The sequence below is a fragment of the Penicillium daleae genome (assembly GCF_028827525.1).
Source record: "Penicillium daleae strain IBT 16125 chromosome Unknown utg000001l_segment0_segment0, whole genome shotgun sequence".
Lineage (NCBI taxonomy): Eukaryota > Fungi > Ascomycota > Eurotiomycetes > Eurotiales > Aspergillaceae > Penicillium > Penicillium daleae.
The window spans coordinates 1916268-1930984 of record NW_026623149.1 but is presented as its reverse complement, the minus strand read 5'-3'; the positions used below and the strand labels follow the sequence as shown (position 1 = coordinate 1930984).

The 14717-nt window shown below is 52.8% G+C and overlaps 6 protein-coding genes across 6 annotated transcripts; 3 read left to right on the top strand and 3 right to left on the bottom strand.

Annotated features, from left to right (window-relative positions):
* Window positions 1-24: 24 nt before the first annotated feature.
* N7458_000582 (glycosyltransferase family 69 protein) lies at window positions 25-1587 on the top strand (the record flags this gene model as incomplete). Its single annotated transcript, XM_056903976.1, has 1 exon — window positions 25-1587. One exon carries the CDS (start codon window positions 25-27, stop codon window positions 1585-1587), a length of 1563 nt encoding a protein of 520 aa, XP_056771743.1.
* A 608-nt stretch (window positions 1588-2195) lies between these two features.
* Window positions 2196-3421, top strand: N7458_000581 (S-methyl-5-thioribose-1-phosphate isomerase; the record flags this gene model as incomplete). Its single annotated transcript, XM_056903975.1, has 2 exons — window positions 2196-2719; window positions 2785-3421. The coding sequence occupies 2 exons, from the start codon at window positions 2196-2198 to the stop codon at window positions 3419-3421; spliced, it is 1161 nt and encodes a 386-aa protein (XP_056771742.1).
* Window positions 3422-4652: 1231 nt separating this feature from the next.
* On the top strand, window positions 4653-5696 carry N7458_000580 (uncharacterized protein; the record flags this gene model as incomplete). Its single annotated transcript, XM_056903974.1, has 1 exon — window positions 4653-5696. One exon carries the CDS (start codon window positions 4653-4655, stop codon window positions 5694-5696), a length of 1044 nt encoding a protein of 347 aa, XP_056771741.1.
* Window positions 5697-6160: 464 nt separating this feature from the next.
* N7458_000579 (rhomboid protease PCP1) lies at window positions 6161-8139 on the bottom strand (the record flags this gene model as incomplete). The annotated part of the gene is made up of 5 exons (XM_056903973.1): window positions 6161-6452; window positions 6517-6691; window positions 6756-7089; window positions 7149-7252; window positions 7308-8139. 5 exons carry the CDS (start codon window positions 8137-8139, stop codon window positions 6161-6163), a joined length of 1737 nt encoding a protein of 578 aa, XP_056771740.1.
* Window positions 8140-8582: 443 nt separating this feature from the next.
* On the bottom strand, window positions 8583-10592 carry N7458_000578 (endopolyphosphatase; the record flags this gene model as incomplete). The annotated part of the gene is made up of 2 exons (XM_056903972.1): window positions 8583-10327; window positions 10406-10592. 2 exons carry the CDS (start codon window positions 10590-10592, stop codon window positions 8583-8585), a joined length of 1932 nt encoding a protein of 643 aa, XP_056771739.1.
* Window positions 10593-11292: 700 nt separating this feature from the next.
* Window positions 11293-14376, bottom strand: N7458_000577 (putative importin 13; the record flags this gene model as incomplete). Its single annotated transcript, XM_056903971.1, has 1 exon — window positions 11293-14376. One exon carries the CDS (start codon window positions 14374-14376, stop codon window positions 11293-11295), a length of 3084 nt encoding a protein of 1027 aa, XP_056771738.1.
* Window positions 14377-14717: the final 341 nt, after the last annotated feature.

The window sequence follows — 14717 nt, the reverse complement described above, 5'->3', positions numbered from 1 at the left end:
TGATTCCATTGCCCCATCCCTACCATGTCGCCCCGCCTGCTACACCCGGATGAGTACGAGCTCGGCTCGCGGTCGTCAGCCGAATCCGATGGCTCCTTCAACCTTGACGATGATGATTTTGAGTCGCAGATTCCTCTCACATCCAGGCTAGGCGCACGGCGACTACCTTGGTTATCTCGACTGTTCTCTTCGTCCGGGTACCGACGCTTGAAGTCCAATACCCGTCCCATCCTCGTCCGCTCCACGCGCCCGACTTGCGCGCGACGCTGTCTCCCCCGCCGCCGATGCTGTCACCTCCACGTTATTTTTGGGATCGTGTTCGTCCTGGTGGTATTTGCTTCCATCTTTACGCCGTCATATACCAACCCGCCCGCGCATTACGCCACTCTGCGGAAGTCAGCGTTGGATGGGAACGTCGCCGGCAGAGGCAACCCGCACCACAGGAAAGTGTTCATTGCAGCAAGTCTATACGACCGCGGTGGTGAACTCGCACGGGGGCAATGGGGAACACAGCTGCTCCAACTGATTGACCTCCTGGGAGGCAAGAATGTGTTTGTAAGCATATACGAGAATGACAGCGGAGAAGAAGGCCAGGCTGCGTTGCGAGAGCTGGAGCAACAGATCCCCAGTGCCAAGGCGATCGTGTTTGAAGAACATCTAGACCTCAAGAAAATACCGTCCGTGGTTATTCCGGGCGGAGAGACTCGTGTGAAGCGCATCGAGTATCTGGCGGAGCTTAGAAATCGAGCGCTACAACCACTGAATGACCACCCCGAGATTCGATACGACAAACTTCTTTACCTGAATGATATCCTCTTCGACCCTATAGATGCGCTGCAACTGCTGTTCTCCACCAATGTCGATGAGCAAGGCGAGGCTCAGTATCGTGCCGCCTGCGCCGTTGACTTCGACAACCCCTTTAAATTCTACGACACCTATGCCACGCGCGATCTTGAGGGGTACTCGATGGGATTACCATTCTTCCCCTGGTTTTCCACCGCTGGAAACCATGAGAGTCGAAAAGACGTGCTGCAGGGCAAAGATGCGGTTCGAGTCCGTAGCTGCTGGGGCGGCATGGTCGCCTTTGACGCCAAATATTTCCAAGATCCGCTGCCTGGAGGCACCACCCCGGCGCGTTTCCGCTCTGGACCCGATCTCTTCTGGGAAGGATCCGAGTGTTGCCTTATTCATGCGGATATCCAAGATCCTCGGACTGGGGAAGACGACGCCACCGAGACGGGCATCTACATGAATCCGTACGTGCGGACTGCGTATGATGCCCGAACTCTGTCGTGGCTGGGGATCACCCGTCGATGGGAGCGGTTGTACTCGCTCATCCACAATATTGGCAATCATCTCGTCGGTCTGCCGTGGTATAATCCCCGTCGTACCGAGACGCCTGGTCAGCGCGTGCAGGAGACGGTATGGGTCCCCAACGGCAGCCAGGATGGCGGGGGCTCCTTCCAGACTGTCGACCGCACTGCTGGCAATGATGGTTACTGTGGGCGACGAGGCTTGCAGGTTATTGTGGAAAACCGCAAACCTGGGCAAAAAGGGTACGAAGAGGTCCCTGCGCCTTCGCAATAATATTGAATGTGGACTGAATATTTTCATGACTTGGCATGCCATTTCAGCCGGATGACTTTTCTCTGTACGATTTACCTAATATATAGTTTCATGAAATAGAACATAATAGTGATCAATTGCGTTTTCGACGGTAGTGCTGTTGCGGTCATTGACGTTTTCTTGTAAGATCTAATTCATCCTTCAGACCTCGTGCGATGCTTGCGTATTAACTTAGAGCCGGTTTCAAGGCTTGATCCGCTGAACAGCAATATGACTACTGTAGCACTTCGCTCCTGTGCTATCCCGTATCTTAGTTGACGAGTATCCCTGTTCCGAATGCTTGCCCCCGAAGCCGACTGGAAACCTCACGGCAGAGATCCCTTCCAAGTTTGTGTTTTTCTTGCCTGCTTCATCGTATGTTCAGCTCTTCGGCTTCTCAGTTGATCAGATGAACTCGAATTGTTCAACCTGACTGTTTCAGTGTCAGCCTGAGGCATCATTAATTCCCTGTTTCTGCCTCAGGCACCAATCCTTATCAAATCGCGGGGCGCCTTCCAAACCGCCGCGGGGCTCAAAAGGGAAAAAAACGGAGACGAGAAACCAACCCACCTCCCACACTGACTATGACCATGTTACAAGCCATCAAGTACAGCCAGGGTCACCTGGAGATCCTGGACCAACTGCAACTGCCCTTCGTCGAGAAATACATCCCGATTCAGACCGCCGAAGATGGATGGAATGCGATCAAGGAGATGAAGGTCCGCGGCGCACCCGCCATTGCGATCGTGGCCATGCTGGCGCTAGCCTCGGAGTTGCATGGGCTTAGTGCCACGAATAAGATCCCTACGTCGGCGGAGGAGACGAAAGCGTTGATTGCGCAGAAATTGGATTACCTGGTGACCAGTCGCCCGACTGCGGTGAACTTGGCGGATGCGGCGCAGAAGTTGGGGGCGTCGGTGTCTACGCAGGCTGGACAGTCGAGCGCTACGGGCCAGAGTGTGGTGGATGTCTTTATTCAGGGTGCGGAGGATATGATTCGCAAGGATTTGGATGATAACCAGCGTATTGGACACAATGGTGCGGAGTGGATCATGGCGAATGCCACGAAGCCCGGAGTCGCTGATGTCGCGGTTTTGACGCACTGCAACACTGGGTAAGGCTCCCCTTTCAATGAGATCTGACCGGTGTCTTGATCATCTATGCTAATCACCTCTGCAGCTCTCTCGCCACGTCCGGCTACGGCACTGCCCTCGGAGTGATCCGCTCACTCGCCTCCACGAATGTTCTACGCCACGCCTACTGTTGTGAAACAAGACCCTACAACCAAGGCTCCCGCCTGACGGCCTTTGAATTGGTTCACGATAAGATTCCAGCTACACTGATCACGGATTCCATGGCGGCGGCACTGCTGGCAGATGCCCAGGTTGGCGTGAACTCCATTGTGGTGGGCGCCGACCGCGTGGCTGCCAACGGAGACACGGCCAACAAGATCGGCACATACAGTCTAGCCGTCCTGGCCAAGTACCACGGAGTCAAGTTCTTGGTCGCCGCACCTCGCACCACCATCGATATGGCGACCAAGTCCGGGAGCGATATCGTGATCGAGCAGCGTCCGGCATCGGAGATGACCAGCATCAAGGGTCCTCGCGCCGGAGCCACCGCGGTCGATGGCAATGTCACCTTGGAGACTGTCTGCATTGCTGCCCCGGGAATCAACGTGTGGAACCCTGCCTTTGATATCACACCGGCGGCCCTGATCGATGGAATTATCACGGAAGTTGGGGTGGTCGAGAAGGGAGCCGATGGTCAATTCCACATGGAGGGGTTGTTCAACGGCTCGGCTCCTCGGGCTTGAGCTGTTCCCCTTCTGTCTTTGAGTTATGTGGTGCTGCGTCACCCGGTTCTTGCTGAGATGGATCTTGTTTCTCGAAGAAGGCCAGCAGCTCGTCCATTTTGCCTTCGAGAGCGTTGAGGTGGTTCTCCAGAGCCGACGCGGTTTGTTCTCCCCTGTTGTCGTGTCAGATAAGCGGAACTACACGGATAAATAGCATGTTATATACTTTGCAATATCGGCCAAGGCCTGGAAGGTATGCAAGTCAGTATGTGTTCCTCTTGTTGGAGATGGTGGTAAGTGGGGGATCAAGCACGCTTCATCGCCATGACCATCCCCACTGTCAGGCAACCATGCACGGCAGGGCTGTCCCCTTTTAGACGTAGGGACGTAGGGACGTAGGGACTCACCTGAGCAAGACCCAATTCATCGTTGGGTTGTGGCATATTGACCGTATGTGTTCCAACTGAACTGGGCAGCTCGGGTTTGTAAATCGACGGTCGCGGGTGGAGGGGAACTCGGAAAGTACAAGGGAGCGCGTGCCTGATGGCCTCAGGTGTTTAGTCTTGGCGTTTTTGTGGTTTGGAATGTTTAGAATTTCGTGTTGGGCTTCTCCTGTCGTCAAAAGACAGCCAGCGTGGTCTAGCGGTTTATCTCCTCGCCTGATCAGCAGGTGAATTGGGCCTGATCACCCCAATCATCCACAGGAAGCTCTAAGCCACGACACGGACCCTGACAAAACGGTGATGTTTCTGTACGAAAGGACAGCGGTACAAATGCCGTTGTACAGTTTTTGCTTTTCCACCTTGATAACACCACCACCACCACCACTCAGAGATTTATTAATTGTTGCCATATTTCCCTCTTATTTTAAGTAGTTCCCGCCTTGTGAGTAATCTCGCTTCTAAAAGCTCGTTGAAAACTCGGTCGCTGGAATCTGCATGACAGGACGCTATGTCTAGACCAACGGCCAGATTGACGCGCGTCAGGTACAACTGACACACTATGATTAACTGCACTCAGGAGTCAGGACTGTCGATCAGGTTTATTAACGAATTAATTGACCGAGAAAAGTCCGCTGGCATGGAATGTAGGGATCACTCGAGCCAAGATATACACGAGTCGAGACTCTTGGAATGGAATGTAACAACATCAACAATGCCATGCCATGTACAGTCATTTATAGTCTGCAAAGGACATCCCTGGGTGACAGTTCCGCCCATCATCAATCCATATCTGGCTCGAACTGTTGTGCATGATGCATTTCCACACCACTTGGATCGGTCTTCTCGCCACTCTTCCCTCCGCCCTTGGCTTCTGGCCGATCTACTATACCAAGTCGTCAAGCCCTTACCGCAATGATGCGCCTACAGTCCAGGTCGAGACCTTGTTCCAATTCCCTAACAATGGCTCGTGGATCGACAATCTCGCCTTGCGCTCCGATGGCAGCATCCTCCTCACGCGTCTGGATACACCTGAAGTCTGGTCGATAGACGCCACCACTGGACACGCAACGCTAGTCCACTCCTTCGCCAACGCGACCAGTTGCTTTGGTATCAGTGAGATCGACGATGATGTCTTTGCTGTCGTGGTGGGAAATTTCTCGACCAAGACATACAAACCCACTCCAGGATCCTTTACCGTCCAACAGTTGGACTTTAACAATTTCCAAGCGACTGCCGACGAGCAAGAGACTCAAAAGGCATCAGTCTCCCACATCGCTGCTCTTCCAGAGGCCCAAGCTTTGAATGGTATGACATCGTTCACCAAGGAGTCGCACCTAGTCTTGATCGCAGACAGCCCAAACGGCGTGGCGTGGAAACTCAACACCCAGACCGGTGAATACTCCATCGCTCTCAATGACACCAGCATGTTACCCGCCGAGGGCCAGCCTCTTCCTCTGGGCGTCAACGGCCTCAAGATGGTCGACAACTACATCTACTATTCCAGCACGACCCGCATGCAATTCGGCCGTGTCAAGGTCGACCAGGACGCCACCCCGGTCAGCGACTACCAGATCATTGCGAGTGGATTCTTGCCGGATAACATGGATGTTGCTTCCGACGGCACTGCGTACATTGCGACTGATCCGCAGAACTCGGTGGTTCGTATCACGCCTTTTGGACAGATCTCCCTTGTGGCGGGTGGCCAGCTTTCGACTCAGATGCCTGGACCGACGTCGTGCCGGTTGTCGGCGGATGGCAAGACGTTGTACGTTGGGACCAGTGGGGGTCAAGTTGCTCCTGTGCTGGGCAAGTTTATGGAGCCTGGTAAAGTGGTGAAGATTACGTTAGAATAAAGTGAACATGTTGCCCATAACATGTAGATATAAGAGATGTTGGCTGGATTGATGATTCTTGCGTGCACCAAAAGATAATTTGGGCTTGAAAAGTAACGAAATTGAAGGTGGTCAGGTATTATGCCGACGGAATCGGGTTCAAGAACACTTGTAAATTGAGAAATGACTGTCTTCAATGTGACTACGTATATGCCAGTTGAGTTTGTGGCAGCGACGATTGTGATGAAACATGGCCGCCGAGGTGCCCTGTAGTCAGACAGAGTTTATTGTAACAGTATGGAAAGAGTATATTCTTAGCCGAGAGCTGGAAGTTCCCATTTCAAATCTATAATACAGTGCTGAGATTCCCACGACAAAAGTCACATCCCAATACGCCAAGCCAATGTGATGATGGCCGAGGATACACATACATACCTTCAATGCACGAACAAGGTCCAAAGCCTTGGCGAGATCGCTCAACGGCATTACCGCACAAACTTATCCAGCCACTTGGAATCACGGGCTCTTTGCTCTCGCTCCCGTGCCCTCCGTTGCTGGACCAGCGCATAGCCACACCCAGCACCGGTAACGTAGCCACCCAAGTGAGCGGCGTGGTCCATTTTGGTGAGTCGCGACAAGGGCCAAACCCGTAAGAAGCGCGCCGGGGTCACCATACTGAATACTTCGGTGGCAACAAGACAGGCCAGGAAGATCCAGCCTTGAGTCCAAAGCGTCTCACGGAGATCACGTGGCAGAATCCACATGGTAATTTTGTCACTGGGGGACATGCGTTAGCCTCGAGACTGAGGGAATGTGGGATTAAAAAGGCAAAGAGACTTACTCAAAGTGGTACATGCACCATGCTGCAACGATACCGCTGGTGGCAGCACTGGCACCAAGAGAGGTCATACCGAGGTAACCAAGGAGGACACTTCGTGACAACGACACCATCGAGCCGACGGCTCCAGAGGCTAGATAAATGGCCAGAAAATTCCCGCGGCCAAGTTCGTCGTGAACTATGACGCATCAAACAGAATTAGCTGACTGGTCCATGGACGATCATCGGCACAAGGATCTTACCTCTGGTTCCCATAAGACCCAGAACCATCATGTTCGTGGCCAAATGCCTCCATGTCTGATGGCTAAACGTACTACCAAGAACGCCCAAAGCACTTGGGTAGAACGGAACGATGACGAAGAAGCGATTAAGCAATTTCCAAGACGGAGGAATATACTTCCACATGAAAGTAATGGCAAGATTGGCACCGATGATAGCTCCAACCGTTGCGGCAGCAGGAGGTATATCAGGCCACATGCGATCTTGTCGCGCAGGAGGCTCGTAATTTTGAGCAAATACATAGCAAAGGCCCAAGGTGATAATCGCGAAGATCAGAGGTGAAAGAAGACGCTGGGACTGGAGGTTTTCTGTGGTTAGTCAAGTCCATGCAGAAAGTGAAACAGAGTCATTCATACGGTAGTAAGATTGACAGCCTCGGCTTGATTGAGAGTTCCCGCGATGTGGTGTTTCTGGACCCAAGCAAGGTAGGGACGTTCATTCGGATCCGCTCGGGGTCGAGCTGACTCGAGTCTGTGAGCAAAGTGACAAATTCCAGCACACTCGAATCCACATACCTTCCGTTAGAGCAGCTTCTTGATATTTCTGCAGTGTAGTGTTACCCTCCACCTGGCGCTGCAATTTCTCAAGCTCCTCATTTTCGCCTTCAAGCCACTGCTGACGCTTGTGCTCCTTCTCCGCCAACAATCGCTTCTCGTTCTTCTCACGTGCCTCTTGGAGAACGCTCTTTCCATAGACGGACTTGTCTTCACCAAGCTCTGCCCCATAGGATCCACTCTGGGGCTTGTAGAGACCCAGCTGTTCCGCACGTCGAACAAGCTTTTGTTCCGCCTCGTATTCCTCTCGTTCAATACGGGCTAGGATGGCAGCATCCTCATCGATCGGATAATTCTGGCGCAGCCATTGCAATGCGGTATCGAGCTGTAATTGGGGCACACCGCGGATGATGTCCGATGGTAGGTCGAGGTCGAGGGTACCGTGTACTCGGCGATTTTGTAGAACCGCCAACGTGCGGTTACCCAGTCGTGTGGAAATATTTTTGGAGGCAAAGATAGACTTGATCTGCGCATCAGACCGCGGTCTCTCGCCCGGCAAGCTCTCGGTTGCCTTTGAAGCGGCTGTTGCCGCAGCGGTGGTCCTTTTCAGCCTCCGCTGGCTAAGAACATGGGGGATTTGTTGGAAAGTAATTGCGAAAGCACTGGGTCGGTGTTCGTGTAGAGACGTAGGGTGTAAGGAACTGAAAGGGCGGTTGGTCGGACTGCTGGACAGACTCCATGGCGTCATGCGGAGGTTACGACAAGTCGGACGGAACGAGACTGGAGACAACACACTGGGGCTTCGGAGTCCCGAGCATGGTATCCGCCATGCGACCCAGAGCGCATTGCTCATGACCTGGGATTGGCGAGGGGGAAACCTCGTAGGACGTGGAAAACACGAGTGTTGGCGAGGAACGGAGGAGGCTCCGTCAACTTTTGGACGGCCGATGCCGATGGTTCGGAGCGAGAGTTCTTCCGACGGCCGGGGTGTTCCCTGGCGGATTCGCATGTGATTGAAGATGGACATTTGAAGCTTCGATTACTGTTGTGTTCGAACAAATGATATAGATGAAGATATCGAATGGATTCAATTCTGTAACAAGCATACCCTCTTTCATGTATGAATCAATCCAAGATATACAATGTAATACCCATTTCTAACATAGAAAAACTCCCAGCCAATGCAATATAAACCTCAACGAACCACCCAAATGCATCCCATGTATCAGATAATGCAGGCATCCCACAACAGAAAGGGGAAGCACAATAACATATGCTCATAACGGCCAAGCCCAATCAATCGCTATTGTATGCTCTCAAATTCAGATCATCCACATCAATAAACCCCGTAAATGCTCGGGAGAGGAACGTGCGCCAGGCCTCGTTCACCTTCTTCTTTCCGGCGGCCGACGGGTCGGGGGAGATGGAGGTATCGGTGGCAGCTGCTCCATCCTCACCGATTCGAATGGCAAGTTCCAAAAAGCTGCGGACCGTCAAGTCCGTCATTTGACAGACGCCATCATCATTGGTGGAATATTCGACTTCAAAGTCGATTTTAAGAGACTTGTGCCCTTGGGATGCGGCCTCCTCGTTGAGTCGAGTGAGGTTTGCAAAGTACTGGGTGTAGGATAGCAGGGTAAATGGTTGTTTGGAGTATGCAGGGCCCGGAGGTGCCGTGGAGGACGGGGGATCGGGAATCTTGAAGCTCGGAGGCTCGTCGTCCTTGTCCTTGCCCTTCTTTTTCTTCTCAATATCGACTGATGGAGTCTGAGGGTCGAACAGTGTTGATCCCACAGTAGACACATCGGAAGAGTCCCCATCACGATCGTAATTGGATTCATCCTGAATTGAAAGGGCCTCCAGTCCAGTGATGTTGTATTCCACCACCCTCAACGTGGGGAAATAATTTGGTACCAGGCTCGGCGAGACCAATGAAAGGCTGTATCGTTCAGCAAAGGGGCCTCCAATCTTCTTCAGGTACTTCCGCTCCTTTTTCTCCCTCTTCTTCTCCTTCTTGCTTTTCTTCTTCTTGGTTGCATCGAAATCGAAAGGCTCTGACGTACTGCGCAGCTTTTCGAAAATACCAGCAGGCGGGGATGGTAGTGAGGACCATTGCTTGCGAAGCGAGACGAGATAGTCCTCCTTTGACAAAGTTGTTACTATGTCGTCCGCAGGCTTCTCCAACACGGTCTCAATGTCGACCTTGTGATTGTCCTGCAGGATGAAGTGATCGATGTTCATGTGTCCATAGAGACCGGTCACGACGACATCACGGTATCGATCCATCCACAGGGTATACTTCTGCCAGCAGCTTTCATCCCAATTCTTCTTCTCGTTCGACCGAGCAGGGGCCACATGGCCCATCAATATGGCCTTCATGCCACGGCTCCGTAACAGTTGCAGCTGAACCCGCAGCCACTCCATGTGTTCGTACCCGGGTTCCGACTTCACATTGCAGCCATCCACTGCGCTGTTGGATTCGAAGAAGTACATAGTGTTCAAGCTGATGACGGCCAGCTTGCCGGGAATCACCTCGATGGTGAACCATCCGCCCTCAACGAACGTGTGGCGTTGGTCTTCCGGAATAAAATGGCGCCAGATTTCGGCGAACTTCTTCGTCCACGTATTGGGACCTTCTCGGAAAATATTATGGGGTAGGATGTCGTTGTTGCCAAAGGTGGGTATGACGGGCACGGACAGTCGAGGGATGCTGGTTGGACTTTTGGCGCGATCACGGACTCCGAATAGATCAACCCATTTCTGAGCCATAAACTCGTTCAGTTGGACGATCTCGTCTGCATTTCGTGGGCGTTTTTCATCGTTGTCATGGCGGACCGAATCCCCCGTCCAGATGACAAAGTCGATCTCGTCCTTCAAATTCTCCTCAATCCACCGGAACGTTTCGTTGACCAGGGACAAGGGAGAGTCACAGTCTGAACCTTCCGCGCCGAAGTATCCTGCCGGTCCCTTGCCGCGGTGGCATGTCCCGCCTTTCTCGTCGGGCAGGGTGCCCGCCTTGTAGTATTGGTCGGGGTGGAAATCTATCCTCGTTGAATCCTGTCAATCTATCTTTCTGCCTCCCCACAAGCCAAGTATTTTAACTGGAGCCCAGTACGTACCAGTGATATGCAAGAAGCGACCACGAGGCCCCGAGCCCGCTACCCCTGCAGGAGGGTCGCGTGCATGATCGGGGAGGACAAGGGTGCTGGAATCGGTGCTCAGATCGGCCAAGGGCTGCTGTTCTACCGGGATTGCTGATGCTGCAGCGCTGGCCCACAGGGTGAGCAGCACAACTGTTGACAGCATTGTGCAGGCTGCTCAGTCCCTGAAGGTTTGTAGATCGCCCAAATCGACGAGAATTTTTGGGGGAGATGGACCCGATCTTATCGGCAGTTCACGTCACGTCACTGCGCGGCGCAGGCTGCCGGGGCATGGACCGCCAATCAGCGAGGGCACCGATGCTGAGTCACCTCGGGAAAGATTTGCGGGTGCCGACACAGGATCTGAGGGATTGTTCAATGTTAAACTTGTGTCGGGATGGTCAAACTTGGTGGTGATATATTCAGGGTCTGGATAAGAGGAAGGGAAAGAGTTGCATAAGGGAATTTCCATCGCCTGCGCACTTGCCCAGTTGACCCTCACTGAAAGTGCCCCGGATCGACGCCCACGACACGTGCCGTCCAATGACTATGGCACGTGCGGCGATCATCCGTGGATGAAGCCTGAGGCAGGAATCAATCGATTAACTGATATGAAATGACGACCGACACAGATCTTTGGTGAATCATAACTATACTGTAACCGGGCGACATGTCCGCTACAATGCCCTTCCATCTACTGAGCTAGCATAACACGACCATCGGAATGATCTAAATATGTAACCATTGCTGCCTTTTCTGGATATCTAGTGTGAATGAACTATAACCGTCATGTCGTGATCATGTTGTCAATGCACATGGCTCTCATGATGTCTCTCTGTTGCTCTCAAGCACTTGGGATCTATTACTCATTGGGCATAATCATAGCTCATACCACGGCATTTGAGCCAAAATGCTCGAATGATCTCCGTCGACTGCTGCCTCGCACCGCGTGCAACAACCAACGACTGCACAAATCGAGATTTGTCTTGCTGGGAAAGGATTGGGACGCGATTCGAGGTATCATCCAGGGTGTGCAAGTCCAGCGCGTCGAGGGCGGCATCAATACTGGGCCGGGCGAATGCCATCTTCTTGAAGATCAAGCGGCGAAGCACATCGCCAAGGGAGGCCAGATCCGACCGTGCGCAACGGCCCGCGACCTGGTTGATCAAGGTCTGGCTCAGTCGGGGGATGAATGAGTGGAGGACTTGGTCCAGGGCGGCAGTCTCTTCCGCAGAGTTGCCGCGAAGGTCGATGAGGGCGACCCAGAAGGCCGATGCCGAGCGAAGAGTCAATGCTTCCGGTCGGGTCAACGCGTGGAGAGCAAAGTGTAAGGGAACGCTAAACGCTGGGGTACTTTGATATGACGAATTGGGTGCCAGGGATGGCAGGGGCTCCGTCAGAGAAAAGAGCACCGTGTAGTATTTGGGGGTCAGGCGGGCGAAGAAATCAATGCCGGCATTGGCCGTCTCCGGGTCGTACAGATTGGAATTATCCAGCATCGATGCGAATAACTGGGAAACGTGGACAATCAACGCTACCGCCTCGTCGCGAATCTGGATGAAATGAGATGCATGGGAGGCCAAAAAGGCAGACGCAGTTCCCATGATGACATCAGTGCCAGAAATGCCCAGCGGGAAACTTTTGATGAAGTCAACTGTCATGGATGGGGGGAATACGAATAGTCCGGATGACTCGGTGTATCCAGCTTTGAGAATATCACATGCGGAATCGATCATGTTGCTGTCCACGGGAAAGTCCACGACAAGCAAACGCATGGATTCCATGATGAACTGCTGAGCCCGTGATCCGGGCCCCGAGTTCCAAAAGGATGGGGGATATGGATTTTGTTCTGTTGCGGTGGCATCGATGTTGATAACCTCGTCCGCATCCAAGCGCAGACCTTTGCCGATACTGGCAATGCAGCTCAGAATCAAGTGACCATGTGAACAAGCGACATCATATGCTGAATTGGCAGCCTCTTGTCGCGCCTGGGTGGCTTCTTGCACAAAGAAGCTCAGAATTCGCTCCAAGGTCTGCACCTTCTCTTCATCGGTGGGTAGTCTCTGAACGATAGTCGCAATGCCCTCGAGGACCTTAGGCATGGTGGAGGAGGTCGCTGTTGGTTTGGTGCGAAAGAGGTCTAGTTGGTCGAGGAAAATGGGTAGCTCCGACGTCAAGACTCGGGAGCACGATTTGGAAAGGGTTAGGAAAGACCGAGAAGCTGCCTGGGCACACGATTCGAAATTCAAAGACTCGAAAAGGATGTTGAGAACACCGGGGAGCAGCGAATTGTGTCGTTCAAAGTAGGATTCATACTTTCCAAATGTGTCCACCAAGGTTTGACGCGCCTTGAGAGGTATCCCCGTCTCCCCGCCTGCGCAGAGGCGTGCAAAGGCATCACTTCCAAAGATAGCGTCTAGGCATTGATCTGCATGTCCGTTTTCATCGACAGCCTCAGAGAGCTGGGCGATACAAAACATTGCAGCCTCGAATCCGCGCCAGTCGCCATTTTGGAGGTGATTTGTTGCACTTTCTTGGAACACACTCACCAATTCCACGCCGAGAATGGGATATGCGGAGAGCAAATAATCACAGGCCTCGTGGCGGAATGCATTGAATTCACTCCGTTCCTCATCGCTCCAGTCGGCCAGGTCATCTGACGGAGGGTACAAGAGCTTGTTGAACAGACCAAGCACAACTTGTGCCAAGTGCGCTTTGATCATTTGCCATCTGGGGTCGTTTCCCTGTAACTCGTCGAGCACACCTTCCGCGATTTCATTCCAAAATTCGAGTACACGAGGCGTAGCCGGGTCGTCAATCACCGCATAACCTGGTGTTTTGAAGATATTATGCGCGACATTGAGGATCTTGGCATTCTCAGGCGGCATGGGGTCGCTGAAGACTTTCAGCTGAAGGTGTGATAGATAAGCGACCAAAAGGTCGACATAAGTCATGCTCTCGGAGTCTTCATGGCCCTCTGTGAGAGATGTGATATGCGTTGTCACGATCGAATCAGCGAGTACCTGCGCGAGAACCCAGATGGAAGTGTCATCGAAAGCCGAACGGCGACTTTCAAAGACCTGTGTCAGGGTAGAAGCGGCAAGTTCACTCAGGACAGGCACTCTGAGGGTCTCTATGATATTGTGGCCGCAAGAGACGGCTAGGCCATGAACTTCATCTCCATTTGGTAGCGATCGGTTGGAAGCAACACCAAGCCACGCTTTCCAGGAGTTCATGACCTCGCTACCCAGGGTCTGATGAACCTGCTTATCCAAGGCTGCTCCAGACTGCTCTGAAATCTGTGGCAGGATGTACTGCACCAATAGCAAACCGTCTCCGGTGTTGGTGATTGCTCGTCCAAGTGCTGATCCCACCAGTTCATTGGGCTCATCTTCGAGCCGTAGCGTGGCCTCGGCAAGTGTGACCGAAAAGAATAGCAAAGCTGTAGCTTGCTGAGTGTCGAGAGTGGGCAGCAACGAAGTCGAAAAGTCCACAGTCTGCGCTTGCTGTTCGGAAACAAAGCCCCCATGGGCCAGGCTAGCTGCTACCTGCCACAATACTCTCTCGCAGGGACACGTTGAATGCCTGAAGAGGGTGACCAGACTGGATGCAAGCTTCCGGACTACCATGGCTTGTTCTCCTTGCTTCACAATTGTCACGAAGTGGTGAATCAGATGCTCTAAGACCTGGAGGCTAGTCGCCTCGTCGATATCATGACTAGAGACATTCACTTTCACCGTGAATGTGAGGGCTCCCATGAATCGATGATGAGCCGAAGGCCCTCTCAACAGTGAATCAGCAATCTGCCAGGCATGATCACCTCTCTGGAGGTGCTGCAGGCGCGTTTGGATGTCATTGATGCGCGTTGGATTTCTTTGATTGGCGGGAGAGTACAGCTCAGTGACCAACGCGTGAGCCTCTGAGATGGGATCTGCAGAGCCCGAGTCCATGTCTGTGAGTTGTGTTGCCCTAAATCTCCCACCAGATGCTATGTAAGATGTGAGCTTGCTCTGAGAGCAGTCTTGGTGGGTTGGAGATGCGCAGCACTTGATACACCCACACGACCTTCCAAACGGAGCGACCTTATGTCATCCCTTCCCGATGCCCACCAGGTGCCAAGACCGACTTCCGAGTCACGTGCATTGTTTGCCCCCACGTAAACTCATTTCCAAGCGGAGTCGCTCAGCAACATTAACGGCCACAGCCGGTGGAGAATGGCAATGGCATTGACCCTAGTGCGAGAAAATCACGCTTGATGGAATGCCATTCGTCTCATATTTCAGCCAGAAAT